Source organism: Peromyscus leucopus, chromosome 3 (genome assembly GCF_004664715.2).
Source record: "Peromyscus leucopus breed LL Stock chromosome 3, UCI_PerLeu_2.1, whole genome shotgun sequence".
Classification (NCBI taxonomy): domain Eukaryota; kingdom Metazoa; phylum Chordata; class Mammalia; order Rodentia; family Cricetidae; genus Peromyscus; species Peromyscus leucopus.
Window position 1 is genome coordinate 89,656,123 of NC_051065.1, and position 15,428 is coordinate 89,671,550.

Sequence of the window (15,428 nt, forward strand, 5' to 3'; positions counted from 1 at the left end):
TTTGCCAGCAGATCCATTTCCTCTGATAATCAGACATCCCATTTTCATCTGCAGGAAACTCATTCCCTCTGACAGCCGTGGTATACAATCAATAACAGCAGAAACATCCCCCAGGACATATCTGGCGCTTTGTTTATCATGCCAGTTATGTAATACCATAGCCTTTAGGTTATGGCAGGAAATGTCTGGTGTGCAACTCCTAATTGTCTGGTTCTAGGGGCAAAGGGGCAGCACATCCTCAGGTGGGATTTTTTAGAACAATGTGTTCAAGGTCCTACTGCCCCCCGTCTGACCCTTCTCTAAGATGGCTGCAACCGTGGCTTCCTTTCACGTTGTATCTGAGTCCTCTCAGTCTTAGCACTTATTGGACGACCTTGATGCTTTTTGACGAATGCAGTCATAGACAGCTGCCACCATAATGGTAATAAACTTTACTTCCTTGTGTATAAGATGAATTGCTAAACGGTCTTATTAATAAAAAAAAACCCAAAGTCAGATATTGGGGTGAAAACTGAGAGATCAGAGGAATAGGACAAGCCACAGTCACCCTCACCTTACCAACTCCTCAGTCCCAGAGAGACCTACTTCCTGTACACTCACACCTATGTTCCTGCCTTTCTGTGCCCTGCCCTCTTCCTCTCTCTGCCCAGTTACATCACTCCCCCCCCCTCAGCTCTATCATTTCCTGTCTGTCTGTACTGACGTCCAGACCTCTATGGCTTACTAGTGCTAGGATTAAAGGCGTGTGCCACCACATCTGGCCCTGTTCCTGGTGTGGCCTTGAACTCACAGAGATCCGGTTTCTCGAAAGCTAGGATTAAAGGTGTGTGCCACCATTGCCTGCCCTCTATGTTTATATGGTGGCTGGCTTTTTCATCTGATCCCCAGATAAGCTTTATTGGGGTGCACAGATAAAATATCACCAGACTTGTGAAGCTCAGGGGTGGTTACAGTGAATCCTTGAAAATCATTGCTGTTACAGCTTTTGGAAAGCATTTATTTTATTAATGAATAATTGCCTGTTCCATAGATCAGTGCTTCTCAAATGTAAATGTACACATGGATTGGTGGGTGGGTAGGGGGCTTGTTTAAATGCAGGTTCTGATTCAGTACTGCTGGGATGGAGACTGGGAGGCTACATCTCTAACCTGCTCACAGGAGTCGTGGAACTGACTGGTAACTGAAACCTGCACTTGGAGCAGGAAGGCCAAGTGCCGTCCTTGCCATGCTCAAACCCCAATGCTTTGAGCAGCTTTCTGGAAAATCCATATTCTGAAAGAATAGCATTCTCTTTCTCCTGGGCATCTCTTTTTCTTCCACATTCCTCTTTAATCCCTTTTAGCAAATTCCTTCAATTACAACCAGTAACTGTGCATTGGTCAAAAGCTACCGTTCCCGTTTGGTCAGCCCTTCCATGCAAGATGCTCACACAATTTCTCTTTTCTTCTTAACTCTCAAGATTGTGAGGCCCATTTTATGCAAATTAACAGCTTATGATAAGTCAAACATTTTCCTGACTCTACTTACATTGTCTCTTGAGGAGGAACTGTAGCTGGAGAGTTTCTCTCCGGGTTCTGCCAACCCCCCCAGTCTCACAGCCCACTTATAAAATAATCACTCAGATGCTTATATTACTTAAACTGCTCAGCCATTAGCTCAGGCCTACCACTGTCTAGCTCTTACACTTAAACTCAGTCCATTTCTATTAATCTATACCTTGCCACGTGGCTCGTGACTTACCGGTAACTTACATCTTGCTGTTCATCGCTGCGGCTGGCAGCATCTCTCTCTCTCTCTCTCTTAGCCTTCCACTTCCCAGAATTCTCTCCCTCTTTGTCCCATCTGTTCTTCCTGATTGGCCACTGGCCAATCAGCATTTTATTTATCAATCAATCATCCACAACAAGGAACAACTTCTCTCATCTCTGTTTCTTTCTTAGTTATCTACAATCTATGAAAGCAGCAGTTGTTGTGACCCCTTTGGGGGCCAAATGACCCTTTCACAGGGCTTGTCTAAGACCACCGGAAAACAGATATTTACATACGATCCATAACAGTAGCAAAATTACAGTTATAAAGTAGCAACAAAGTAATTTTATGGTCGGAGGTCACCACAACATGAGGAACTGTATTAAAGGGTCACAGCATTAGGAAGGTTGAGCACCGCTGACACAAAGTCATTCTCTGATAAGCCCTTTGTAAATTCATTTCAAAGAGAAATGTAAGGCAGTCAATCAGCTTCATAATCTCTATTGAATATATTTTTGTGCTTCCTTGTTCTTCTCTCTCTCTCTCTCTCTCTCTCTCTCTCTGAAACAGGATCTCACTATGTAGCTCTGGCTGTCCTGGAACTCACTATGTAGACCAGCTGGCCTTGAATTTATAAAGATCTTCCTCCCTCTGCTTCCTGAGTGCTGGGATTAAAGGTGTGTACTACCACATCTGGCTTGATCTCTATTTTATTGCCCCTTTTCAGAGTTTTCCAAGTTCCCCACTTCTGGTAAAAACTGTTACAATTTTCAAATAATTATATATATTGTTTGGGACACCATTAATATGCAAGAAAATGCCAGAAGATAATAAAGACAATAAAAATCTCTCCATAATTTTCCTTTCCTATGCTCATTTTCCTTAGAAATAGTCTATTTTCCAAATGTGGGCAACCTTATCCATTTCTTAAGGTATTAAAAGCAAGTTAGCAACACTATACACACGACAGTTTCAAAGATTGCTTACATGTTTTACATATTGTAGGTGGAAGTTTCTCTCCCACCTATCTGTTCCCAAATACTGCTTCTTAAATAATTGATTCCACAGCTTAATATTACTTGTAAATGCTCAGCTGGTAGCTCAGGCTTGTTACTAACTAGCTCTTACACTTAAATAAACCCATAATTCTTATCTATGTTTAGCCACATGGCTTGGTACCTTTTATCAGTGTGGCATTCTCATCTTGCTTCCTCTGCATCTGGCTGGTGACTCCTGACTCTGCCCTTCTTCTTCCTAGAATTCTCCTAGTCTGGTTGGCCCGCCTATACTTTCTGCCTGGCTACTGGCCAATCAGCATTTTATTAAACCAATTTGAGTGACAAATCTTTACAGTGTACAAGAGCATTACCTATCCCACAGTAACATATCTTACCTGCTTCCTTTTCACAGCATCTTGAGCCTCAGAAATAAGTGAAGACCTTTCAAGCATGCTTGCTGATGGCTTAAGGATTCCAGAGGTCATTAGTTTGTATCGATTCTGTTCATATATGTATTCTGGCTGCTTGTGATCTTGGTAGACTTTTAGCACTGGCTTTGGGGAGGAAGAGATGGGATAATCTTGTTAATGTCATTGCAGACTTTATTCTTCACTGCTATTAGACGCTTGCCATGTTGGAAATTGATCTTCTCTGCTCTAATTTCCTAGCCAAGCCACAGTCCTCCTACTTCCTGTCCCTGGTCTGCTGCTCAAATAAGACTCTTCTGCTTGGTGTCAGCAAACACGTCTAGAACTAAGGTTAAGAAAAACTCAGAACCATGGGATCACATACCCCTAATTAACTGTGACAATTTTACCACCACTTGACTGTTTGAAGAAACAAGCAACAACACACAAGTCCATGTGCTGATTGAAACAAGACAAAGGCTCTAGGATACCAAAGAACTTTTACAATGGTACACCCCAAAATTCCCAGCAGATACTCAGTGGGAAGGGAGTCAATCTCTATCCTAATTAGTTTTTGTCAACTTGACACAAACCAAAGTCACCTGGGAAAAGAGAACCTATATTGAGGAATTGCCTCCATCAGATTGGCCTGTGGGCATGTCTGTGGGGTATTTTCTTGATTAATGATTGACGTGAGGGTCCCAGATCACAGTGGCACAGGCAGTCCTAGGAGACATAGAAATTGGTTGAGCAAACTGTGGGGAACAAGCATTCCTCTGTGGTCCCCTTCAGTTCCCACCTTGAGCTCCTGCCATAGCTTCCCTGGATGATAGACTGCTACTTATAAGTAGAAATAAACCCTTTGCTCTTCAGGCTGCTTTTGGTCACAGTGTTTATCACAGCAACTGAAAGCAAATTGTGATAGTTTCTTAAAGATTTCTGTATGGGGTAAGAATTATGAAATGTAAATAATTATATTCAAAATGCTGTTGCACCTTTTTCTACTATGTGGTGGTGGCAGGAGGCGGGGGAGGATGAGATGTTGAGTAGCTGCTGGTAGAAGCATCCTTTATGATTTTTATCTAGTGTGCAAGTTTTTCTGAATACAATTCCCAAAGCCATACACAACCTGGCTTGTCACTGTTCCATTGCTGTGAAGAGATACCATGACCAACTCTTATAAGAGAAAGCATTTAATTGGGGCGTGCTGACAGTTTCAGAGGATTAGTCCATCATGGTGGGGAGCATAGTGTCAGGCATGGTAGGGATGGTGCTGGAGAAGTAGTTGAGAGCTATATCCTGATCCACAGGCAGACAGAAAGAAAGCCTGAGCCTGGCATTGGCTTTTGAAACCTCAAAGCCCACCCTTAGTGACACACTCCCTCCAACAAGGCCACCTCTACTCCAGCAATGCCACACCTCCCAATCCTTCTAATCCTTCTAATCCTTTCAAATAGTGCCACTCCCTGGTGACTAAGCATTCACATATATGAACCAATGGGGGTCATTCTTACTCAGACCACTACACAACCTTATCAGTAATCGTTTTACTATGAGATCAGCCATGGAAACTAGGTACGAACCCTTCAAATTCCAGTCTGTAGGTTTTAGAGGCAGACTGAAGATGCCAGAGTAGTGTGGCTCTAATAAGCTTTCAACGATCTATAAATACTAGGACAAAGTCCCAAGTGGGGAAGCAACTTCAGAGACCAGAATGTCAATTGAATGAGACAGATATCAACGGGGACAAAGAAAAGAGAAGATCCAGATAAAGGCTGGAAAAAGGAGTAGAACACAGAAAGCACGCTGATTGTTTGTTTGTGTGTATACACGTATATTCAAGTGCATGTGTGTTCGTGTTTGGGGGCGGGCAGAGGAAAACTGGGGTTGTTATTCTCCATGTGCTATCCACCTCATTTTTGGAGACAGGACTCTCGGTGGCTTGGGACTTGCCAAGTCGACTAGGCTGGACAGTTAGCCAGCCCCAGGGACTTGTGTGTCACCCTTCTCAGAATGGCAAGTGTATGTCACCCTACCCAGCTCTACACCCTGGCTTGTTTTGCAACATGAATTCTGGGGGATTGAACTCAAGCCTCATGTTTGCATGGTGTCCTAGTTTTCTGACTATTGCTGTAAGAAATACCATGACCAAATGCAATACAACGTGGGGAGCAAAGTGTTTACTTCCTCTTGAAGCTTACAGTCCATCAGGGGAACTCAAGGAGAGAGAGAGAGAGAGATCTCAAAAGCAGAGACCATGGAGGAATGCTGCTCACTGGCTTGCCTTCCAGTCTCACAGTCAGCTATCTTTTATGTTTATATCTCCAGGACTACCAGTCCAGGGGGTGTCACTACTTTAGTGGGCTGGACCTTTCCACATCACCCATTAATCAAGGAAATACCCCACCGACCAGTTCCCCCACGGGGCAATCTGATGGAGCCATTTTCTCAACTGAGGCTCACTTTTCCCAGATAACTCTAACTTGTGTCAAATCGATAAAAACAAACAGACAAAAAACAAGCCACACAGTGTATGTGCATGCATGTATGTGTGTTTTCCTGCATGTGCTGTAAATGTGGAAGTCAGAGGACAACTTTCAGGAGTCAGTTCTCTCCTTCCACGATGTAGGTCCTGGGGATTGGACTCAGGTCATCAGCCTTGGCAGCAGGTACCTTTACCACCTCACCAGCCCTCATGATGAATTATTGAAAACCTATAAATAAGGGCTGGAGAGATGGCTCAGCAGTTAAGAACACTTGCTGCTCTTACAGAGGACCCGGATTTAGTTCCCAGCACCCACATGGCAGCTCACAACTTTCTTCAACTCCAGTTCCAGGAGATCCAACCTTCTCTTCTGGCCTCCTTGGGCACGAGGCACATGCATGGTGCACAGACATATGGTCAGTCAAAACATCCATACATATTAAATAAATAAATAAACAAACAAACTTTAAAACTGTAAATCCACACTAACATCTTAAAGAAGATTCAGATGTTCTCTAAAAATGATGCTAACAAATAAGGGTATGGAACAATTTTAGTATCAAAAATCAGTCTCTTGTTGATTTTAGATATGATACATTTTTAAAGGTCATGGGAGCTGGAGATGGATCAGCAAGTAGAAGCACTTGCTGCCAAGCCTGATGTCCTGAGTTCAGTCCCTGGGACCTACCTGGCAGAAGGAGAGAACTGGTACCTTGGCAGAAGAGAGAACTGGTACCCACAAATTGTTCTCTGACCTGCAAATATCCCGCCATATGGCACATGCCCCCCCCCCCAAGATGTAATTTAGAAAGTTTTAAGTAACTAAAGATAGTCTAAGAACACATTATAATCCACAGGGAACTAGTCTTGTTCTCAGGATAGCAAGCCGAGGTGTTGGAGAGTTAAGTGTTATGATGCTCACAGCCCACTTTAAACAATCAAACAACAAGCACATGTAGGTGTGCAGACAGGCATGAAGTGAATGGGATGACACACGAACAATTCTTGAATCTGGGTGGGAGGTGTGTAGGTGTATGCATGGTTCTTTCAGCGTTTCTATATATTTGAAACTTTGAATAACAAAAAAGTTGTGAGAAATGGCAATTTCAAAGCACAGTAGTAAATACCTAAAATGGGACAGATTCGCATTGGTCATAATACTGGTTGTCTCTAAGCAAGCAGCCAGGGCTCTGAGACTGCAGTGAGACATAAACCCGATTCTTTTGAAAATACACTTCATTCTGGGCTAGTGAGACAGCTCGGAGGATAAGGTTTAAAACCTGAGTTTAGTTCTCTGAACCCATAAGATAGGACAGGAGCAGTTCTCATAAGTCATTCTCAGACGTCTACACACAGTGAGTGTAGCACGTTACACACACACACACACACACACACACACACACACACACACACACTAAACACTAAATATACGTAAAATATATTTCAAAAAGATGAAATAGACTTTAAAGAAGATTCGGCAAAATTCAACACTGTTAATGCTGCTTATTACATTTCTCTTTGAGGTGTTTATCATTTATTTACAACTTTTCAAAATAAAAATAGATAAAAATAAGTTTAATATACTATAAACTATTTCACAAAATCAATAGTGAATATCAACTACCCTAGGTACTAAAGCCATTATTAAAATCAATAATAAGATCATTAATATATATATATATATATATTACATATGGTATATACATGTATAATATATAATAATAAACTATGGCCTTTAGTACTTGTTTAGTTACTTTTCTTTTTCTGTAAGGAGACACCATGACTGAAGATAATTATAAAAGAAAGCATTGAATTGGTTGCATGCTTACAGTAGGTCTCTGACCGTCATGGTGGTGAGCAAGGCAGGAGGCAGGCATGCATGGCACTGGAGAAGAAGCTGAGAGCTTCCATCTGCCTCACAAGCAGTAGGCAGAGAGAGAGAGAGAGAGAGAGAAGAAAAAAAAAAAAAAAAAAAAAAAAAAAGAGAGAGAGAGAGAGAGAGAGAGAGAGAGAGAGAGAGAGAGAGAGAGACTTCTGAAAACCTCCAAGTCTCTCAAACTCTTCCTCAAACTAGGAACCAATCATTCACTTAGATACATAGATGAGCCTGTGGGGACCGTTCTCATTCAAACCAAAACTGTATTCAGTTCTTAATTTTCGTCAGAACAAGAACCTTAAAGTTTGGATCTGGAACATCTGTCAAAGGCCTGCATGTTGAAGGTGTGGTTCTCAGCTACTAGGAAATGGTACTACTTTAGAAGCTGAGGCCCCTTGGACAAAGCAGGTCATCTGGGGCATATGTTAAAGGGTGCACACTGTGCTCAGCTCCTCCCTTTCTCTTTGTTTCTGCTTCCTGGATGCCACGCTGTGAACGGCCTCCTCCATCACTCTTCCCATTGATGCATCACTCTACCATATTACAGGTTTCCATTACAGCCACATAACTCTGTCAAGGTAGCAGGAAAGAAGTCTTGGGCATGATGCAAATAAGTGCATGTGGCAGCAATCACCCAAAAAGGTTGGGGAGTTCAGCTTGACCCGTGGGCCATAGTTTGAAAGCGAAATGAACTAATTGGTTTAGTTGCTAGGAAATAAAAACAGGAGTATTAGAATTAAAAATATTTGTTACATGGCTTGAAAACAAAAGCTGAAAATTAAATATGAGAATTTAAAAGGATGTCACTGGCAATAAATAGATTTTTAAAAGTTTTATTTTGTATATGTGTCTGAGTGTATGTATGCTACATGTGTGTGGGTGCTCATAACAGCCAGAAGAGGGTGCTGGACCCCTGGAGCTGGAGCTACAGGTGGTTGTGATAGGGATCGAACTCAGGTCCTTCAGAAGAGCAGCAAGTGCTCTTATCAGCTGAGCCATCTTTCCAGACCCCCAACAGAGCTTCTTTCCAAATAAAGAACAAAATTAAAACAGTACACAATCAATTTTGCAAGAAAATGATAGGACCTTATTATAGAAAAACTACTAAACCACCAAGTACAAAATTAACGAATAAAAAGACATGAAAACCTCCATAGATATAGAAAATAATTAAATAAAATATAACACTTATATTAGTAAAAAAATTAATCAAATGTAATATAAATTACGTCAATATGATACCATTGTAAATCTGTGCGTCTAGCAAAAATGAAGACCTGATGGCACCCAGTATGCAAATGTGTGGGTATGCACACCCTCACTTCCATTATAGGCAGAAAAAAAAGAGTTAAATCTCTCTGGAGAGTAACCCAAAGCACTTTTCAAAGTTGAAAGTGTTTATATTGAAGGCAGAGGCAAGCAGATCGCTCTAAGTTTAAGGCCAGCCTAGTATGCATAGCAAGTTTCAGATTAGCCAGGGCTACACAGTGAGAGCCTATCTGAAAAACATTTGTGTGTGTATGTGTGTGTGTGTGTGTGTAACATGACCTATAAAATATCACTGCTAGAAATCCATCTTTATATCTGTGTATGTACAAAGGAGCATTATATATCATAGGAAAGTAACATCACAAAAATAAGAAACAACCTAAATTCCCTTCCATTGGAAACCAGTTAATGGGTGTTTACCATGGTGCAGCTAGGCAACAGTGTGCAGCAGTCTGTTGGAAAAGATCCCTTCATCTGGGTGTGGTGATGGATGCCTGTAATAACAACGCTCAGGAGACTGAGGCAGGGGGACTTTGCTCTTGAGTAAAGAGCCAGCTTGTACTCCAGTCAGACTCTGTCTAAGGAAGAAGTAAAACTAAAAAGGTACCTCCATATGCATGGGTTCGAACAGTTTCTGCATGTGTTTAACTGACATATATACTTTGAGGGCTGGCAGGATGGCTCAGTGGGTAAGGGCATTTGGTGCCAACCCTCAGGACCTGAGTTTGGCCACAGGGACCCACAGGTTAGAAGAAGAAAACTGACTCCAGCATCACTTTCACATGCATGTGCAAGCCCACCCTATACACATATACACAGAAAGTAAATGTAATTTAAAAAGACAACAGGAACTTTGAAGATCAGTATGCATTGCATAATCCTATTTTAAAACCAGCACTAGGAGGCAGAGCCAGTCAGATCTCTGGGAGTTCAATGCCAGCCTGGTCTACATTGCAAAGTTCCAGGACAGCTCTCAGATGTACACAGTTAGAACTTACCTCAAAAAATATTCACACACACACACACACACACACACACACACACACTCACACAATTAACAGACATGAGGCATATACTTTGATAAAACGTTGTCAGTGTGCATAAGACTTTTATTAGCATTAAATGATACTGTTATCTGAGAAATCCTTATAAAACATATCACTGGATATAGGAATTACGCAGAACCTTCTAGAGGATTTAGCCACTAGGAAGCTTGGTTCACCATTGTGTCCCCAACTTAAACAGTGCCTAAAACTTCCTATTTGTTGAACAGACTTCTGTGTTATTTACAACTTTATGAACAGGTTCTTAACTCACTTTTAAGGTTTTCATCTGTTCTTTGCCAATTAAGGGTGTGGGAATCAGTCCTGAAAAGCAACTTCACAACTCCCTGTGTACATGAAAAGTGGCCCAAATAATACCTGTTCTTGTGTTTGGGGGTGGTGTGAGTGTGTGTGTGTGTGTGTGTGTGTGTGTGTGTGTGTGTGTGTGATGTGTGTGTGTGAGGGGGGGGGGGGGGGGGGGGGTGGTGTGTGGGTGTGTGTGTGTGTGTGTGTGTGAGAGAGAGAGAGAGAGAGAGAGAGGAGAGAGAGATTGAGTGTGTGTGTGTGAGAGAGAGAGAGTGTGTGTGTGTGTGTGTGTGTGTGAGAGAGAGAGAGAGAGAGAGAGAGAGAGAGAGAGAGAGAGAGAGAGAGAGAGAGAGAGAGAGAGAGAGTGTTTGCTTGCTTGGTTTTTCCTGTTTTAACTTACCAGAGGCTCCAGTTTCACAGGCTGTTGTCTCTTTCTTGTCTTCTCTTGAGCTTTTGTGATGCGCCCAAAAGTCAGGGTTCGCAGTTCAGGTTCATTTCCTTGGAGAGCCATATAATTCATAGCTCCTTTTGCTTTTATACTGTTTAGTCTGGTAAGCACAGGATTTTCTTCTTCCTGGCTTTCCATATTTTTCAGGTCAATTTCATTCTCAGTGGCTTGGGAAGCCATCTTGCTCCTGCACAGATAGAGTAAAGAAAAGAAAAGAACAGTAGGTGCAAAGTTGAACAAAATAATTGGGGAGAGATGTAGCAGAGTGGAGAGAGAATTAAGGACTAGGGAGGAATGAGTTCATCTGCTTCCCCCAAAGGAAGCCAGTTAAAGCTCTTGAGGTCTTCCCCAACAGAGTGCTTGAGCCAGAGGAATAAAAATTGAGAAGTATGCCTGGGCGTGAGGAAGCTCTGGTCTGGGGACTGCACTGGCTTGAAAGATGGATTTGAAAGGAACACTAAATCTCTCAGACCTGAGTATGCAAAACATCTCCCAAGGATCTTGTTTGTTTAAACGTAGCTAAAGGGGCTGGGGAGATGTCTCCCTCTGTAAAATGCTTGTTACACAAGTGTCTTAAGGTTTTTATTGCTGTGCTAAAACATTGACCAGAGTAACTTGGGGAGGAAAGTCTTCATTTCATCTTACAGCCTGCAGTCCATCCTGAAGGGAAATGGGGGCAGGAACTCAAGGCAGGAATTTAAGCAGGGTCTCTGCAGGAACATTGCTTACTGACTTGCTCCTCGTGGTTTGCTCAGCCTGCTTTCTTATACAACCCAGGACCACCTGTATTCAGAGGCTGCACAGCCAGCAGTGGACTGGACCCTCCAGCACTAGTCATTAACCAAGAAAACGCCGGACAGACAGGCCTATAGGCCAATCTTATGGAGGCATTTTCTCAGTTGAGAGCCCTTTCCAAATGACTCTGGCTTGTGTCGAGTTGACAAAAAGCCAAACAGGACTACAAACACGAGGACTGGAGTTTAGATCTCTAGAACCCACATAAAAAGCAGGGCATGGAAGTGTTGCATGTAACCCTAGCACTGGGCAGTAGGGGCAGACAGCTGAATCCCAGGACTTGCTGGCCAGCCAAGCTAGCCAAGCTCCAGATTCAGTGAGAGACCCTGTCTCAAAAAACAGCGTGGGAGTTGGGTGGTGGTGATGGTGGTGCACACCTTTAAGACTAGCACTTGAGAGACAGAAAGCAGATGGGATCTCTATGAGTTCGAGGCCAGCCTGGTCTACAGAGCAAATTCTGGGACAGCCAGGGCTACACAGAGAAACCCTGCCTCGAAACAAACAAGCAAGCAAGCAAGCAAGCAAGCAAACAAACAAACAAAAACACAATAAACAACAACAGGGTGGAGAAGCAATTGACGAAGACAGTTCAATGCCAATCTCTAGCCACCATGCAAGGGTGAACACAGAGTTACACACACACACACACACACACACACACACACACACACACACACACACTACATAGTACAAAACGTCTTGAATCAGGTGTTGATATATCTACATTTTAACCTAGCTCAGTGACAATAAGAATCAAAAGGTTCTTATGTAATTTTAACTTCTCAAGTAACCCCATTAAAAACGAGAGGTTTCGATTTTAATGATGTGCTTTACCTACATTCAAACTATCGTTTTAATACATAATGATGTTGTGTGATGCAGGGTTATCTTTAATTTTTTCGAGTGCATTTTATACCTGGTGTCTAGGAACTGTGTCCTATTGGATAGGACAGATAGATCTACATTTGGTCAGTGTAAGGTCCTGGGTAAGCCTGACATCCCTAGTCCTCACTTTCCAGTCCCCCAGGATAGTAAGCTACCACCGAATCCATCCTCTCGGAGGCTTAACCATCGCTGGGGAGGCGATGCTGAGTGTCTGGCACCGCCCGGAGCTCAATTCCACTGGACTCACCCAGTGGTCCAGCTGCAGCGATTCCTGGGGGGTTTCTAGAGGCCGAGCGACGCAAGTGGTCCAAATGGTCTAGGAGCAGTAAGCCGGGTCCCAGGGGGAAATGTTTCCCGTTGCCTAGCAACCACTGGGCCTCCAAGGACGCTCACTACGCCAGGGAGGAGCCAGTCGCCACGGCCTTTGCTCTCTACAGCTCTCCTCCGGAGCGCGCCAAGTAATTGAGCCAATCAGTGTTCCCGGAGCGTGACGTCACTAGTTGTCAGGGCGCAGGCGCCACCGGAGAGGATTCCTCCTCCAAGGATTCCTGGCAATGTGTAGCAGGCATAGGCGGTCTGGTCGTTCTGTATGCTCTTTCGTTAGTGGACGGTCCACGATCGTTGACCCAATCTCGAGCAGGAAACTGTTGTTCCTCAAGAGGCTCGAGTCTGATTTGACGTTTGCCCACATCTTCAAATCCCGAGGTGAAAGAAACGAATCTCAAGAGAAGGATGCGTGGTCTGCTGAAGCCCTTTCACTTGCCTTGAGCCCCTGCTTCGCGGGTTGGCAGAGGCTTGTTTTCAACCTTCCCTACAAAAATGTAATCAAATCACCGCTGGAACGTTCTTCTTCTTCGCCTCCCCCTTTTACCGCGTTCGCGTCTTGGATGGCGACCCCCTAAGTGAAACCGAGAAAACAGCAGCACACACCGCATATGGCATGCTGGGCTGACCCCACCTACCTCCAAGTGGATTATCTAGAGCTGGAGTGTAGATTACAGATCACTCAAGCTAACCCACCACCCAAGTATTGAGCTGACATTAGTCTCTTGCCACATGAAGTTTTCAGGGAACATGCGTGTGGAGGTGGGGGACGTCCTACAGTGTGTACGTGGAGGACAGAGGACAATTTACAAAAGTTCAGTTCTCTCCTACCACTATGTGGATCCCAGGGATATAAGACGAGTCACCAGGCTTGGCAGCAGGTGCCTTTACCTGCTGAGCGATCTCACTGGCCCTAGGGAGTGTTTAAACAGTATTTTTTTTTTAAGTTGGCAACTCAGCTTTCTAGAAGCTCATAAAATTAACATATTTCATGAGTGCACACTAATTTAGCAGCAAAGGTATTAATGAATAATGGAAGCCTGATGTCAGGAGAAAAACAAACAAGAAAAGACTCATTAGACACTCTTAGGCAGCTAAGCAACATGTTGCTTGGTGTTAGAACTGCAGCCCTGGACCCGAGACTGATCTTTGGAAGGCAACAGAGCCTCTGGCTCTCGGCCCGCCTCTCCCACTCTTCGGCATTCTGCACATGTCCCTGCACGGGGTGCTGTTCCTCCCCAGGCCTTCAGTTTTCCACCATGAACAGGCTCTGCGCTATGCCCTGGAGACTCTTCAGGGCAGGTACGATTTTGTACTCAGACTTCCAGTGCTGGAACATCAGTGCTTTATTCTGCGTATCCAGAAGTCTCACAGAGCGCAGCGACACACACACACACACACACACACACACACACACACACACACACACACACACACCAAGAGTCAGTAGGCTGAGGTGCCACACTCCACTTACGCTGCTTACAACAGGGGTTTCAACTTTGTCCATTTGGCAGCTTGTCTGGACATCGTCTGGCCGGGAGGCTCTCAGCCTGGATTTTCCAGGGCTCCTTGGCCTGCTGTTTATTCACAGCTTGTTCAAAACAGCTTGCCACTGTGTGTAAAGTGCTGGCATTTGTTTGTCTGCTTTTTAAAAATATATATATTTATTTATTTTGGATGGGGCAGCCTGTTTTGCTGTTGTGTTTCTATTTCTAGAATTTTAAAATTTTTGTGGGGGAGAGGTGGTGGAGGAGGGGGCGTGGTAGGGAGAAATGTTGATCAATGGGTAGTAGGTTGCCCTTCGGTCAGGGCAACAACAGGAGAGCCAAGAGGAGCTCTATGAGGGCCCAGTAGCAATGATGTAGCAGAAACCAGAGGCTCCAACTAGACCAATGACTCTTGCCAATGAACACTCGCAAGTAAAGATGTATGGACGAAAGGGTAAACTGTGTGACTCACTGTGTCACACGGCAGCTTCCATGACAAGATTTTTTTTTTTTTACTTTCTTTCAAATTTTATTGTATTTTATTTTGTGGGGGAGGTTGCAAGGGCAGAGAGTGAATATGAAGGAATGGGGAGATGAATGGGATGGAGATGCATGAAGTGAAATACATAAAGAACAAATAAAAAGAAAGTTGAAAAATGCCACCACAGCCTCAGAGTTGTGTCTCACTCTTTCGTAGCCACAGTCTCTCGCTCTGCCCTGTGGGGTTTTCCTCTCAGGCTACTTGAACTGTCAAATGCAACAGTCTATTGTCCCTGTTGTTAGCAAAGAGAGACACAGTCTTTCTCCAAAGGCTTCATTGCTTACCACAGCAGAGAATAGGAACAACTGACATTAGTTATAGATAAATCCATAATGTTCCCAAAGTCACAGGGCCTCATCTTTAGTTCTTGAATTTCAAGGAATGGACTTGGCTGTCCGAGAAGCACATTCCGACTATACCTCAGCCACTGTGAGGCTATGAGCTCAGGCATAACCTGATTTTGATAGAATATCATCAACTCAGGCAGGTTTTATACAAGGCCAGTCTGATCTAATCTCTGTTCTAGAAAATTCTCAGGCAGTGTCTTATTTTGTCATTGTCTCTGCAAACACTGACCTAAGTCCATCCTCTTTATCCTTCCAGCCTTGTGAAACACGAATTGCTAAAATGGTCTTTTAGTAAAAAACTCAGAGCCAGATATTGGGGTAAATGCTGAAAGATCAGAGAGACAAGGGAACAAGCCACTGCCATGTCTTACCTCTTGGACTCCTCAGCCTGAAAAGCTTTAGTTCCTGTCTACTTATGCCTTATATACCTTACTCCACCCAGCCATATTACTTCCTTCTTAGTAGAAG

At 43.6% G+C, this 15,428-nt stretch overlaps 1 protein-coding gene across 1 annotated transcript in view; it reads right to left on the reverse strand.

Moving 5' to 3' along the window:
- The window catches only part of Dnah6 (dynein axonemal heavy chain 6), a 211,279-nt gene extending 198,646 nt beyond the window's left edge, over positions 1-12,633 (reverse strand). The window contains 3 exon segments of the mRNA XM_028855187.2: positions 3,143-3,301; positions 10,534-10,768; positions 12,509-12,633. Of these exon segments, the coding sequence (XP_028711020.1) occupies positions 3,143-3,301; positions 10,534-10,761 (387 nt within the window). The 5' untranslated portion in view covers positions 10,762-10,768; positions 12,509-12,633.
- Positions 12,634-15,428: the final 2,795 nt, after the last annotated feature.